Raw genomic sequence first — 15,088 nt, 5'->3', positions numbered from 1 at the left:
CCCTCCTTCACCCCAGTCTGAGGTCCTGAGTTCTCTGGAACATATTTTCATCAATGGTCTCTGTACTTTGCTCTGTTCATCTTCAACCCATTCTTGACTAGTCTCCAAGGCCCTGCCACTGAAAAACATCCCCACCGCATGATGCTACCACCACCATGCTTTATCTTGTTAAGCCTATGGGTTCCCCTACAGCAACTACACCCCCCCTTTCAGCTGAAACGGTGGCGCAGGGAATGCAAAAATATTAGTAGAAATATTTAACCTCCACACATTAACAAGTCCAATACCTCAAATGAAAGATAAACACCTTGTTTATCTACCCAGCGTGTCAGATTTTTAAAAATGTTTTACGGCGAAAACACAGCATATATTTATGTTAGACCACCACCAAAACAAAGAAAAAACGTAGCCATTTTGTACCACAAAAGATAAAATGACAAAAGCAGGATTAAAAAAAAAATAATTCACTAACCTCTTGAAAATCTTCATCAGATGACAGTCATATGACATGTTACACAGTACATTTATGTTTTGTTCGATAATATGCATTTTATATCCATAAATCTCGGTTTACATTGATGCCATGTTCAGAAAATTCTCCAAAATGTCCGGAGGAATTATAGAAAGCTACACCAGATAACAGAAATACTCATCATAAACTTTGACTAAAGATACATGTTCTACATATAATTAAAAAGATACACTGGTTCTTAATGCAACCGCTGTGTCACATTTTTTTTTAACGTAACGGAAAAAGCCTAACATTGCAATAATCTGAGACGGCGCTCAGACGTAACAATATTTCTCCGCTATGTTGGAATCAACAGAAATACAAAATTACAACATACAGTGCCTTGCGAAAGTATTCGGCCCCCTTGAACTTTGCGACCTTTTGCCACATTTCAGGCTTCAAACATAAAGATATAAAACTGTATTTTTTTGTGAAGAATCAACAACAAGTGGGACACAATCATGAAGTGGAACGACATTTATTGGATATTTCAAACTTTTTTAACAAATCAAAAACTGAAAAATTGGGCGTGCAAAATTATTCAGCCCCTTTACTTTCAGTGCAGCAAACTCTCTCCAGAAGTTCCGTGAGGATCTCTGAATGATCCAATGTTGACCTAAATGACTAATGATGATAAATACAATCCACCTGTGTGTAATCAAGTCTCCGTATAAATGCACCTGCACTGTGATAGTCTCAGAGGTCCGTTAAAAGTGCAGAGAGCATCGTGAAGAACAAGGAACACACCAGGCAGGTCCGAGATACTGTTGCGAAGAAGTTTAAAGCCGGATTTGGATACAAAAAGATTTCCCAAGCTTTAAACATCCCAAGGAGCACTGTGCAAGCGATAATATTGAAATGGAAGGAGTATCAGACCACTGCAAATCTACCAAGATCTGGCTGTCCCTCTAAACTTTCAGCTCATACAAGGAGAAGACTGATCAGAGATGCAGCCAAGAGGCCCATGATCACTCTGGATGAACTGCAGAGATCTACAGCTGAGGTGGGAGACTCTGTCCATAGGACAACAATCAGTCGTATATTGCACAAATCTGACCTTTATGGAAGAGTGGCAAGAAGAAAGCCATTTCTTAAAGATATCCATAAAAAGTGTTGTTTAAAGTTTGCCACAAGCCACCTGGGAGACACACCAAACATGTGGAAGAAGGTGCTCTGGTCAGATGAAATCAAAATTGAACTTTTTAGCAACAATGCAAAACGTTATGTTTGGCGTAAAAGCAACACAGCTCATCACCCTGAACACATCATCCCCACTGTCAAATATGGTGGTGGCAGCATCATGGTTTGGGCCTGCTTTTCTTCAGCAGGGACAGGGAAGATGGTTAAAATTGATGGGAAGATGGATGGAGCCAAATACAGGACCATTCTGGAAGAAAACCTGATGGAGTCTGCAAAAGACCTGAGACTGGGACAGAGATTTGTCTTCCAACAAGACAATGATCCAAAACATAAAGCAAAATCTACAATGGAATGGTTCAAAAATAAACATATCCAGGTGTTAGAATGGCCAAGTCAAAGTCCAGACCTGAATCCAATCGAGAATCTGTGGAAAGAACTGAAAACTGCTGTTCACAAATGCTCTCCATCCAACCTCACTGAGCTCGAGCTGTTTTGCAAGGAGGAATGGGAAAAAATGTCAGTCTCTCGATGTGCAAAACTGATAGAGACATACCCCAAGCGACTTACAGCTGTAATCGCAGCAAAAGGTGGCGCTACAAAGTATTAACTTAAGGAGGCTGAATAATTTTGCACACCCAATTTTTCAGTTTTTGATTTGTTAAAAAAGTTTGAAATATCCAATAAATGTCTTTCCACTTCATGATTGTGTCCCACTTGTTGTTGATTCTTCACAAAAAAATACAGTTTTATATCTTTATGTTTGAAGCCTGAAATGTGGCAAAAAGTCGCAAAGTTCAAGGGGGCCGAATACTTTCGCAAGGCACTGTATTTTCATCAGAGACAGACAACAGTTAGAGACAGGGAAAGGTGGGATCAGACCTGCATGTAATGCATTTTGTGCTGTGGGTAGATGGTACTAGACCGGCCTATGGCACGGCAACAAACGTTTGATATGCTATGATACAGTATGTTTGAAAGGAAGAAGTCAGATCAGGGATCAATGCAATTAAACACCTAGACAGGATGAAACTTAACAACAGAAGTGGATGTAGTTGCCTTCCTGGTTTGAGAAACAATCTGTCCTCTCTAATCCCTTTGTCTCCATCTGAACCTAATCCCTGGAGGCTTGTTTGTCTTTTTCTTCTTCTTTTCCTAAAAAGTGCATTTCAATTATCATGGCTGGCCCACTAATAAAAGTCTCCCACAAGCATGGCTTGCTTGTGCACATATGGAGCACAAGCAATACTTTTATTTTCACATAAGGTGAAGTGATTTGTCAGCTGAGGAAAGGCACCTGCAGTAGACCCAGGTTCTGGCTCACTCACACTGCTAACATGTGTAGAGGTTCACAAGGATGCTAACAAGTGCACCCTTGTGCCTCATGGTCAATGGGCAATATCAATGATGTTCAGGTCATATCACGGAGTCTACGTTTATATTCACATTTGTGGCATGTGGGGTCTACTTTGACAAACATAAAGCAATGATAAATCATAACGCTGTAGTGCTGGGGTTGTGTTGGGAATATTTATGCACGTATGGGAGCTGTAGGGGTTGCATTACCAGTAATGTACAACTTGTTACATTACCCGTTCTGGGTTGAGCTCCTCAGCCAGTCTTTTTGCCTCATTAATGGCCTCATCCAGTTGGGCTTGTGGGTCCTTCTCTTGGTTGAGCTCCTCAGCAAGGCGTTCTGCCTTTTTAATAGCCTCATCCAGTTGGTCTTGGGGGTCCTCAGAGGCCATACCATCTCAAAAGAAACATAAAAGAGAACTTCCAATCCTAACACATTCCTTCACATAGTAACCTCCCCCGTCTATGAGAAAAGCTGCATGTCATTGATAGCATGTGTGTTTTACTATGTCCTGCAGATCACTAAAGGTCTTCATCCTCCTCCACACAGACTGACTGATCTACAAATCACTTTGCATAACAAATACATATATATTATTACTTGCAGATCAGTCAGTCTGTCACCATTTACCAACAAAGCACTATTAGTCTGTCACTTCCTTGTTCATGTTGTTCTATGGCATGTGTGCAACTCCTGTCCTTAAAGTCTACAGTGTCTACATGTTTTGATAAATTTAGATCATTGACTAGTTAGGACCTCCTCTCACCTGATTGTCTGTCTTAACAAGATTTCATCAACTCCTTTACGTACCTCCTAGGGTGCCTCTCTCCTTCTTCCAAGGAGAAGTCACAATATGAATACAGATTAAATGGCAATGTGTATTTCTTTGAAGATGCAAAGAGGAAAAAGGGGAATATATAGCCTAATGTATAGGTGGCTAAAATAATAAGTGAGAATGATATCCAAATATACGCAAATAATGCAACAAACATATCCACACATTCTATGTTGTGTATGCAACTTTCTTTATTCACCTTAGTTACGTAACTGTTACGTAATTTCGCACTGACGGTAATTTGAACACAAGAAAGTTTCTAGTGAAAAGGTGCTTACACTCAGAGCCATGTATTCACACTTAGCCACCCTAGCCTTGGTTGGCCAACAAAATGTAAGACTACAATAACTGCATATGTTTCCCCAAATGTTATACGAAAAATAAATATATTTTGGTATTGATGGACAATGGCAAGGCTGCCATTGTATTTTCAGTTACATTCTGGTCAATCAAAATGGTTTACTCATTTGTTTTTTAAGAAATACATGGAACTACAACCGAATAAAACACCATTAGCCGTCATGCATTGCATTCAATGCATTCAATCTATACTGAAAAATCTGTTCTGAAAAATCGAAAACAGTACATATAGGCATACAACCACAATGTTTTAATAGGGATTCAAAAATACAAAATATCTATATATTCATAACGTAAAATAATAAATAATGAAATACAGGCGATCGCGTATATGGTTGTTGCAAAGGCTTGTGTGCCTACTGGTTAAATTCATATATGTACAAAATGTATTTCAGCAGATTTTGTGCGTTTTTGTGCATTTTTGTGTGGTTCAATTTGTTCGAAAATACACTAAGTAGCACATCAATTTGTGTTTTTTCGAACGAATTGAACCACACAAAAATGCACAAAATCTTTTGAAATACATTTTGTACATATCTGCGCGAATTGAATGTGAGGCTGGGCTGAGGCTTCAGGCTAGTTAGATTTAATGCCATATTCCTGTCAAACCTTCTCAGATCTCTGAAGTGCACAGGGCGTTAGGGTTGAAGTTTCACATTGGGATTGGGTCAGTACAGCAGGAATGATACCTTGCCTAGCTGCCGCTACATAACATAGGCCTTACACAACAGATTCCTCTGCTGGACATGGATCATGTTACAACTGATCTGATAGTGAAAACCAAACTCTATAAATAAATGATATGGTTTTATAAATTTTTGTCAAATTCTAATAGACAAGAGAACATTTGAAAAGGATGGCACTGGCCATATATGAATACAACAAAAGGCTAAAGAGCAGGAAAACTATAATTAAAAATCATTATTGGGTTAAATAAATAAATAAAACAAATATGTGGGGTAAAACTGATACATACATTCCCAGAGAATTAGAAAATAGCATTTCAACATCATTGGTGAACACACACAAGTAGAAAGAACCCCTTTTGAGTTTGTCCTACTACCACCTTGAGTTTGAGTTTATTATCACTAGTAGCATGAGTAAAACATGTCACATTTTCATTAAAACGAATACAATAGATGTTTGATTGATATAACATAGATGGTTGATAGAAACAACGTTGAAAAGGCTGTCATTGTACTTTTTTCTTTCAAATGTTCCAATAAAGGTGTAAGGGAATGACGTCTGATGTCGTAAATCCCAACACCTGGGAATCTGAGTAAACACGGCTTCTGGCATGCGAAGTTGTTCCTCGGCGCTTCGACCAGCCGGTAAGTGAAGGGGAGGCAAATGGAGGTCTGCGCGGAAACATTTTAGCAATCAATCTTCTATCTAAAGTCGTTTTGGATCCACACCGACACATAATTTATGTGAAGACAGTTGTTTTGCACATATAATAATTTATGGATTCACTGTTTCTTAATTTTTTGGGGAGAAATTCTCATTGACCTTTTTTAGAGAGAAAACCAGGTGACTCGTCTTTAGTTGATGATCAGTCAAAACATTAAACCAATATGTACGCCTGTGCGAGTTGTGAAAGTAATGATAACGTTACATATAAGTTGTCATAGTATAATGTTGATTAGGTACGTGGGCCTGCTGAACTTGTACTTATTTTTGACTTAGGAACTGCTGTAACGCAATTGTGCACACTGAATGGCAAGTAACGTGGTTGAAGTGTTTTTTTATTTATTTTTTAAACCAGCTCTTGGAAAATAACTTTACTTGTCACCTAAGCTAGGTAGCTAGTTTTAGCTATGCCAGCGCTCGTTAGTTAGCTAATGAGCTTTCTTTGTAAATTCAAGGTCATGCAGAAATAAGTACCAAAGACTGTTTCTGAAATACGAAGGGCTTCATTTGGCTATGTGCATTGGGGTGGGTATAATTTGTGGATCGTTCCAGCAGGATCTGTTCCAAAAACTTCATAAATAACAAGGTTGCCAACAAACAACGCATACAAAGTTATATAGCGGCCGGATTATAGATCGGGTAGGGAGGGGGCTATTTCATTAGGTTTTTCACTTACCATGTTTATTTAAAAAAAAACTAGTAAAAACTAGCTCTGTAACTAGTAGCTTGCTATGTACAATGTGGTACTGCCCACATCTGACTTGTAAAGTTGGTCAGTTGTGATGTACATGTGATTGTTGTCCCCCTGCGAATCAATTAACAAATGTTTTTTTGGGGAGGTGGTGCGTTTGTAATCAAGTTGATGTTATGGAAGTTGCATCATTTAATGTTACTGTTTTTCAATGTACAGGTCCGTTCTGGATCCACTGCCTTATACAGACCCCTCTCTGCGTCTGTGCTTTACCAACCGGATGTCAGGAGAGGTGAGTGTCTACCTGCGCCTTTACCCTTTAGTTCCCTTTCCTCCAGGAACAACAACTTATATGGTGCTACCTTTCAAGATTTTTTTCCTTAGGTAAAATATTGCAGATAGAAATGTTACATAAGAAAACAACCCTCTGCCTCTCTTCTAAATGATACTGAACCCCTCTGCAATGATCTGAATGTTGTCTTAATCTTACATGTTTGTCAATTTGGTCATTTTAGTCCCCCCCCCCCCCAAAAAAAAATATATGATTTAAATTGAAAAAAGAATTTAAAAAATGATTTAAATTAAAAAAATATATATATTTTTTGCTCCCTGGTTAGTACTGCCTTTGTGCCACAGAGCACCTTTTTCCAGGTAGCACTGAGGGGTTTCCAGACTATCGCTGTGAGCAGAGACATTGACACAGCAGCCAAGTTCATTGGCGCTAGAGTTGCCACAGCTGGAGTTGCCGGTTCTGGTGCTGGAATCGGGACTGTGTTCGGCAGCCTTATCATCGGATATGCAAGGTAAATATTGCCATTAGTAGATATGGTGCCTTACTATATACCCTCAACAATGTGCATCTTTGCTGATTTTTCTCATATGCTTTTTTGACATGTTTAGGAAAATGGTTAACAATTGCTATGGCTGCAAGTCTCTCCCACAGCTTTGATTCATGGATCTAACAAACTTGTTTTTCTCCCCAGGAACCCCTCCCTAAAACAGCAGCTTTTCTCTTACGCTATCCTGGGATTTGTCCTCTCTGAAGCCATGGGTCTGTTCTGCTTGATGGTTGCTTTCCTGATCCTGTTTGCAATGTAAATATGTCTTCTGCAGATGGTGATCATGATTTTGAAACTACAGCTGTGACTACCTATTTTACTCGAGCAACCAAAATTGTTCCGTGTTGGTCATGAAATTGTACATTTTCCAAGTTTTTGTTGAAGGATGACAAAACAGAAGGCATGTATTGTAAAGATGTTACCAATTACAGAATTAGAATTGCATGTATTTCACTATTTAAAATGTGAGTTATTTTGTATATTTCCTTGCAAAACACTTTCAAAGGAACACCAGATTTTGGATTAAGATGTATTTCTCTATAGTGTGTGCCCTTGAGCTCAAAACAAAGCATATAGTTATGTTAACTGCAGGTTGGTTGTAATCAAGTGAGTTTAAGTAAATTACACTACTTTTGGTTATCATGTGTTTCTTAATTGCAATAAATCAACTTTCACCGGTGTAATACAATTTCCTCTATTGCTGTTCCATGAAGATAAATGGTCAACATGTTTCTGCTTTAGATTTATTTTTGGGGCTTTTGGAACTTCCATTTGATGTATGTTAAAGTTGCCCAGAGATGCTGATCTTGGGTCAGTTTTGCATTAGGATTGGGGAAGTTGATATGAGATCTTTATCTAGGGGAAAATGTATTCTGACGCCATACATTCCTCTCGATCTTGGAAAATATTTTAGATTTGAGATTTAGTTCAACTGCTGGATTGCATCTCTTTGTAGTGAGGTAGATCACAAACTTGCATTTTGAGATTATAAACTTCTTGAGCGCTATTTTAATAGCGGTAAGTAAATTTCTCACAGCGGTTAGATCCTGTGCAGAGACATGAGCACTAGGCTTACTCCCTGTGACACAAGTGCCTGGGCTTTTGATTTGACCCCGTGTAGACGGTGCTATACTGCACCGCTGTAACTCTGTGTTGTGTGTGGTTGATTGAGACTATAAACGTGGACTTTGGAGATCAGGTAGTTTTAATCAAACAGAACTCACTCTCTGCATCCTGCATCCAAAAGGAAATAAAACATTGGTAGAGCACGTATGTTCTGAGAATCGTCGCCTCTTTCTCTCTCAGTGCATCAAAATTATTTTTGAATACAAAAATTAATACACTCTCTCCTTATTATACATAACATATTTTACATAGATAAAACCACATACCTGCATCCAAAAGGAAATAAAACATTTGTAGAGCACGTATGTTCTGAGAATCGTCGCCTCTTTCTACAACAGATGCACAATAGGATGGACTGGGATCATTCGAGGAGCTAGCCATCGTTCACACATACAATAGCCTGCTAATACCGTAGCTAGCTATTAACCACATGTTGAATTCAGAATGTTGATATCATCCTAAAAAGTACAATTACAAGTGCATCTTAACAATACCATCCACTTATGAGTAACCTCTAAATATACATCATTATCCATGAACAAAACTATGACTTTGTGTATGACTTTGTACTTAAAATAATCACATTTTTCTGAAGACAGAAAAAGCGTGGCTACCTCTCTCAGTGCATCAAAATTATTTGAGCACGAGCACGCAGGGCAAAACGTAAGTACACACTCCCCTTCTCCCAGGATGCAGGCATGCATAACAAAACAACACAAAATATTAATATATGAACCTGGTTAAATTCACATAGTACTTTAACAACTGTTACACCCGCATTATCACTTGCATTGCTTTGTAGTACTGGGATAGCCTTTGTTGGAGCATACCTGTTGGCTTTGGCTTGTCACAAAGGAGGATGCTGTAAGACAGGGAAGGGGGGATTAATGCAACTGGCTGTATGTGAGTGGACGGCGAGCTGTGCTGATAAATGGCTTTGGACCTGTCTGATCATGACCCCCCCGGCTATGACCATTATTCTTCAACCGCTCAGCCCATTCACACTTCCAAAAACGAACTGCTTCGGCTCCCATCCTGATTTTTAACTGTTTTTGTTTAATTACTTATATGCTTTGTATGTATTTCAGCTCTTAGCTGTCAACTACAGCCTACATGTGTAATAAAACGACTGCTATTATGGTATTATGGCACAAGGCCTGGGCTTTATCTGGCTATCCTGCTCATGATCCTACAAGATCGAGTTGGTAGCACACACCTTCCATAGGTATTTTGCATTTCTGTTAATCTTCCTGGGGTCCAGCAAAATGAAGGCAGTTATACAACTTTTTTTAAACATTACAATGCACACAACAGATTTCACGCCATATTAAGTGTGTGCACCTCAGCCCTCTACTCTACCACATATCTACAACACAAAATCAATGTGTATGTGTGTATGACCCGTGGCACAGGAAGTAGTGCTCTTGCCTCCGCATTGCATTGCAGGCTTATGGATCCTCTCCTTCTCACATGGTGGAATTAACTGTTTTGCTGCTGATGGTCCACGCTTTCCGGGATCCTTGGGACTTCCCAACTCTGACGTTACTCCGTCGAAATTGACATTTAAAATGGGTAGGGACATCCCAAGGATCCCAGATTGTACTAACCCTGCCCCATCCTATTCTGAGCAGCGTCACATGGTAACCATGGTAACACTTTGGCCTAAAATTGAGTGTGATGGTCACGTGATATCACAAGATGGCGACTTCGTTATAGATGGATACGGTGATGTGGTGTAAGTACAATGTGTTGGGCTCAACTATATTGTCTATATGCATCGGATAGAGTACATATTGGCTTTATCCCCAATGCAGATAAATGAATGTTTGCATCTACGCCTGTTCGCGATCTTTGTATTTGTTTATTTTTGCCATGAAGTCGGCGGCTCTAGCGTAGCGGTGACTCACAGTGTGAGCAAACGCGTTAACGTTAAGTAGTTAACGCTAGCTAGCCTGGCTCTGTTATTGTAGTAGAAACGGTTTATACAGTTTAACATTTTCTTGTTGCTATATGTTTTCTCGCAAATTAATATGTATTCACTGTATTCCCATTATCAGCTTTCTAAACTGCGGTGGAAATTGTCATCTATTGCGCATCAGTTAAAGCACCAAGAATGGCTCTAAATGTCTATGGTAAGTTAAGTTAAGCTAGCAAACTGTTCGCTTCTGTCAGTTTGATACATTTCTAGTTCCAATACCAGCTCTAACGTCATCTTCCAAGTAATGCATTTGACAGATATGCAAATGTTATGCCATCAAAATGTGGTCAGTGTTTGGCTATCCAGCTACCTTTTTTGGCCTTGTCGGGAGGCCTGTATAGAGTTCTTTCGCGCGAGATGAAAACAACGTATTTTGCGTCATGAGATTTGTAGATACGATGTTGGCTAGCTAACTAACAGTTTAGTCTAGTCATTATTAGCGTTACAGCCTTTTATGTCATGTCAAAACCTCTTGATCACCAGAGGGCATCACAAGGTGTTGAATGACACACTTTGTCAGCTTGTCTGTGATGATTGGCAAAGGACCCTTGTCAAGAGCTGGAATAGTAGACTACAGGCTATTGCCGTGTTTTTTTGTTGTTGCATCAAACAAAAAATATTGGCAATTTAGCAACAATGAAAGGGGGATGTTATACAGGGGTAGGCATTGACATGTCTGTCACTTTTGGTCCGACTGGGAAAGGGAGAGAAAATGCATAAATAAGTTAGGGGACAGGAAATGTATTGCATTTCAAGTTTAAGATAGAGCTGACATCCAGGCTGTGGGGGATGAAACGGGAAGCTCTGTGCTTCCGACAGATCCAGTGTATTCTGTTGGAACATGCATGCCATAGTCCTTTCAGGATGTGGGTTGTGGTTAAAAAGCAGAGTCTGCAGCAGTCTGTAGTGCATTCGTTTTTTGAAGGTCAGAACATCCTTGAAGTAGCCTAATTCAAATCTTTGGCAGTAGTAAGTAGTAGCTATCTTTTGAAGGTATCCTAGGCAATGGTATTTACCCAAACTGCATGTGCTACAGTAGTGGTACGGTTTAGTATAGAACAGTGGTAATTTTTTGTAAGGATGTGTTGCTATGAGTGGAGACAGAGCGACCATATCAACAATGCCAGACGTGTTAGAAGAGTTTTGTGTTCTGCCTCTTTTTTATGTTTATGCTTCCTACACTGCTATGTGGCTGAGGCATTAAAGGAGAGCATAACTGTCTCTTGAACTCTGCTCTACGAGTTAAATGACAACAAAATGGTGCATTACTGCCAGTTCACCACCAACATGGATGGATGTGCGTAGGCTATGTCATAACTCCATGGCCAGATACTGCGTCTTGGTGCCAGCTGCACCTCCATTTTAGCGAGATGCGCTGCGCTGAAAAAAGTGTAATATGAAAAGTCAATTCCATGCCCCCATAAAACAGTTTGGTTTGTCACCATGATGTATAAATGTTTTAATGTATGCATGCTCTTACTTCTCTTGTACAATAAGTGTAAGCTAATATTAATGCTAGATTTATTGTGAATGTGCATAAAATCCACTGCATTAGTTTGGTATTGTTGATTAGGCTAGTCTCAAAGTATCTTGCGTGTAGCCTAAAATGAGTAACCTATATTATTCTCAAAGGCAATTCAGATGTGCTAAAGGCCCGCTAGTGTAATAACATTTTTTGTAAAAAATATGATGTCTGTGTTACTGAATCTGTTCACTTGCTGTCGATGTAGCAAATCAAATTTGTCAGGGTGGCTTAATCAGCACAGTTTAAGTGTAGTGTGATACAATGGCCACCTGGAGGCACTGTAAATCAGGAAACAAAGATTTTTGTTAGTCTGTCAATGTTGATAAATAAAAATAAATATATATATATATATATATGTGTATGTTCTTCCTTCCTCAGACCATGATGAATACAGACCACCAGTGTGGAAATCTTACCGTGAGTATAAATGTATTCTAATGATTAAAATATTGTAGGGAGCACTGTAATCATGATGTTTTACTGACTGTGTTCTGTTTTTGCACCAGTGTATCAGCTCCAGCAGGAGGCACCACATCCACGGCGATTGACCTGCACCTGTGAGGTAAGCAAACAGATAGCTGAAATTTGTCTCTATTCTCTATTTGTAATAGATTCTCAACCTTAATATAATATTATTAAACAAAATGCTTCCAATATGACAATTTTATATGAACTGAAAACAATTTACTGCAACACTTGATGAACTGTGACAATATAGGTCTGCACAGGACTCATTTCTTCATCCTGCTCCCGCAGCTTTTTTATACCGCACCCACCACTTCCTCCTGTTTTTTTGGTGAACTCCCACCTGCTCCTGCAACAACTGGTCCCACCCAACAGCAGTTCCAAAATGTTATTTTAGGCTTAGCTAACTTGGGAGCCCTGGTCCCAGCAATTTTGCCACCCTAGGCAATATCAAAATGCACAACAGCCAAATAAATAGGTTAAATGATATTCTCACATGGCAAATTTTTCATGTTAGGCTACCGGTAGGCTATTATTGGGCTACATATCAGCCAATAGGCTAGGGGTAAATTGAAAGAGATCCAGAGTTGGAGAGAAGTAGAATAGATTGGGTACTTGACTTGAGCTACATTTTGCATAATTTTTAGGAGTGGGACGATTTTCAGGCGGAGACGTGTTAATGTAGTAAACTACACTCACCGGCCAGTTAGCAGGTACACCCACCTAGTACTGGGTCGGACCCCCACCCTTTGTCTCCAGAACAGCCTGAGTTCTTCAGTGTATTAAACTAGGTGTCGGAAACATTTCACAGGGATGTTGGTCCATGCTGACACAATGGCATCATGCAGTTGCTGCAGAATGGATGCCAGTACATTCATGCAGCGAACAACCCGTTCCATCTCATCCCAAAGATGCTCTATTGGGTTGAGGTCTGGGGAGTGCGCTGGCTACTCAAATAAACTGAACATGCTGTCATGCTGCTGCTTCTTATTTTTAGCTAATAGGAGTGGAACACTGTTCACACCCCTCTTGTTGGGGAAGGTAAAATGTTGCAATTTTAACCTAATTTCGTGCAATTCGACACATTTTGCATGGGGCAGAGATTTTTTGTTGCTGTTTTTTAAAGCTAATTTTCTGTAATTCTATGGGTTCTTCCACACCTTTTGGTTGTTTATATGATACCAGGTAAACGCGTACGTATTGACCCCGTTATGGATCCGGTCCAGAGTCCGCCAGTTGATTATGGAGGTCCGAGATAGACACTGTCATGCTAGAAAAACTCGGGAGGGTGGCAGTTTGGCTGGCAGCGACGATCATACCACGCTCAAAGTTGCTTAGGTCACTAGTTTTGCCCATTCTAATGTTCAATCAAACAGTAACTGGATGCTTGTCTGCCTACTTTATATAGCAAGCCACAGCCACGTGACTCACTGTCTGTAGGAGCGATCCATTTTCATGACCTGGGTGTTGTACCTAATAAACTGTTTGAGTGTTTTTACGTTTGTCATTTAGCAGACTCTTATCCAGAGTGACTTAGTTATAGCTCATATTTAGGAAGTTTCAGAATCGCAGAACTAAATTGTATGTAATTGTGGCAGATGCTCAAATGTTCTAGGAGGAGATTAGGGCTTGGCGTATTTAAAGTTATATCTGTATGGATTCACATACCAGTATAGTTTTTTACAATACTGTCTATAATGGTATTTTAAAGGTGCAATATGCAGAAATTGCTCCACCATTTCCTGGTTGCTAAAATTCGAATAGTTCTCCTATTTTCAATTTGTGTGACAAAACAAGCGGCCATTGTACATCTAAACCGCTGTGAAATACAGTATTTTCCATAACCAAACATTTTTAAGATTGTGTAAAAGACACAACTAAACTTAAAAACATGAAGCATAGAAATAGTGCACCGAGAACAGAAATGGCGCCGGAGAGGAAGGCAGACATTTTACATGTCCCCAACCGATTTGTGTTTTTTTTGTTTGTTTTTGCCTGGTTTGTAACTCATTTTTAAAACTTACTTTGTACATAATGTTGCCGCTACCGTCTCTTATGACCGAAAATAACTTCTAGACATCAGGACTGCGAATACTTACCACGGACTAGCAGAATCCTTTTTTCCCTTTTACAAGTCTGATGAGCTCGATGCGAAGGATATACTGCTTTCTCGGGAGGCCCTGATCCCTGTGATTTGCGGAGAAAAAGGGGCTGAAGGGCGGGCTGCCTTCTGAGAATTCGTAGGCGATCGAATAAACCACTTGCAAACGTGCATTCTTTGGGGCATAAAATCGATGACCTACGCAGAAGATTAAACTACCAATGGGACATTTAAAACTGTATCTTATGCTTCACGGAGTCGTGGCTGAACGACGACACTTAACATACAGCTAGCTGGCTGGTTATACGCTGTATCAGCAGGATAGAACAGTGGCGTCTAGTAAGACGAGGGGCAGCGGACTATGTAAATAACAGCTGGTGCATGATCTCTAAGGAAGTCTCGAGCTATTGCTCGCCTGAGGTATAGTATCTCATGATAAGCTGTAGACTACACTACCTACCTAGAGAGTTTCTGTATATTTCGTAGCTGTTTTACATACATCACAGTCAGAGGCTGGCACTAAGACAGCTTTGAATGAGCTGTATTCCGCCATAAGCAAACGCATACCCAGAGTCGGCACTACTAGTAGCCTGGGACTTCAATTCAGGGAAACTGAAATCCTTGTTCACCAAATTTCTGTCAGCATGTTAAATGTGCAACCAGAGGAAAACAAATTCTGGACCACCTCTACTCCACACACAGAGATGCATACAAAGCTCTCCCTCGTCCTCCATTTGGCAAATCTGATTCTTGC

At 39.8% G+C, this 15,088-nt stretch overlaps 2 protein-coding genes across 5 annotated transcripts in view; both read left to right on the top strand.

Annotated features, from left to right (window-relative positions):
• The first annotated feature begins 2,506 nt into the window (after positions 1-2,506).
• Positions 2,507-7,828, top strand: LOC110490042 (ATP synthase lipid-binding protein, mitochondrial). Its single transcript, XM_021563142.2, has 4 exons — positions 2,507-5,531; positions 6,521-6,593; positions 6,919-7,104; positions 7,285-7,828. The coding sequence occupies exons 1-4, from the start codon at positions 5,498-5,500 to the stop codon at positions 7,397-7,399; spliced, it is 408 nt and encodes a 135-aa protein (XP_021418817.1). The 5' UTR covers positions 2,507-5,497; the 3' UTR covers positions 7,400-7,828.
• A 2,092-nt stretch (positions 7,829-9,920) lies between these two features.
• LOC110490041 (N-chimaerin) overlaps positions 9,921-15,088 on the top strand; it is a 60,638-nt gene continuing 55,470 nt past the window's right edge. For 2 of the 4 annotated variants that reach the window (XR_002468646.2, XM_021563139.2), the window contains exons 1-4: positions 9,921-10,000; positions 10,323-10,397; positions 12,147-12,185; positions 12,275-12,330. Coding sequence is in view for 3 of the 4 variants with exons in the window: in XM_021563139.2 (XP_021418814.1) it covers positions 10,379-10,397; positions 12,147-12,185; positions 12,275-12,330 (114 nt within the window). In the remaining variant the exon portion in view is untranslated. Of the gene's footprint in view, positions 10,001-10,024; positions 10,176-10,322; positions 10,398-12,146; positions 12,186-12,274; positions 12,331-15,088 lie in introns of those variants that run through there. The other 2 variants (XM_021563140.2, XM_021563141.2) reach the window with 2 other exon arrangements.

The sequence above is a fragment of the Oncorhynchus mykiss genome, chromosome 15, assembly GCF_013265735.2.
Source record: "Oncorhynchus mykiss isolate Arlee chromosome 15, USDA_OmykA_1.1, whole genome shotgun sequence".
Lineage (NCBI taxonomy): Eukaryota > Metazoa > Chordata > Actinopteri > Salmoniformes > Salmonidae > Oncorhynchus > Oncorhynchus mykiss.
This window is presented reverse-complemented; position numbering and strand designations above follow the sequence as displayed.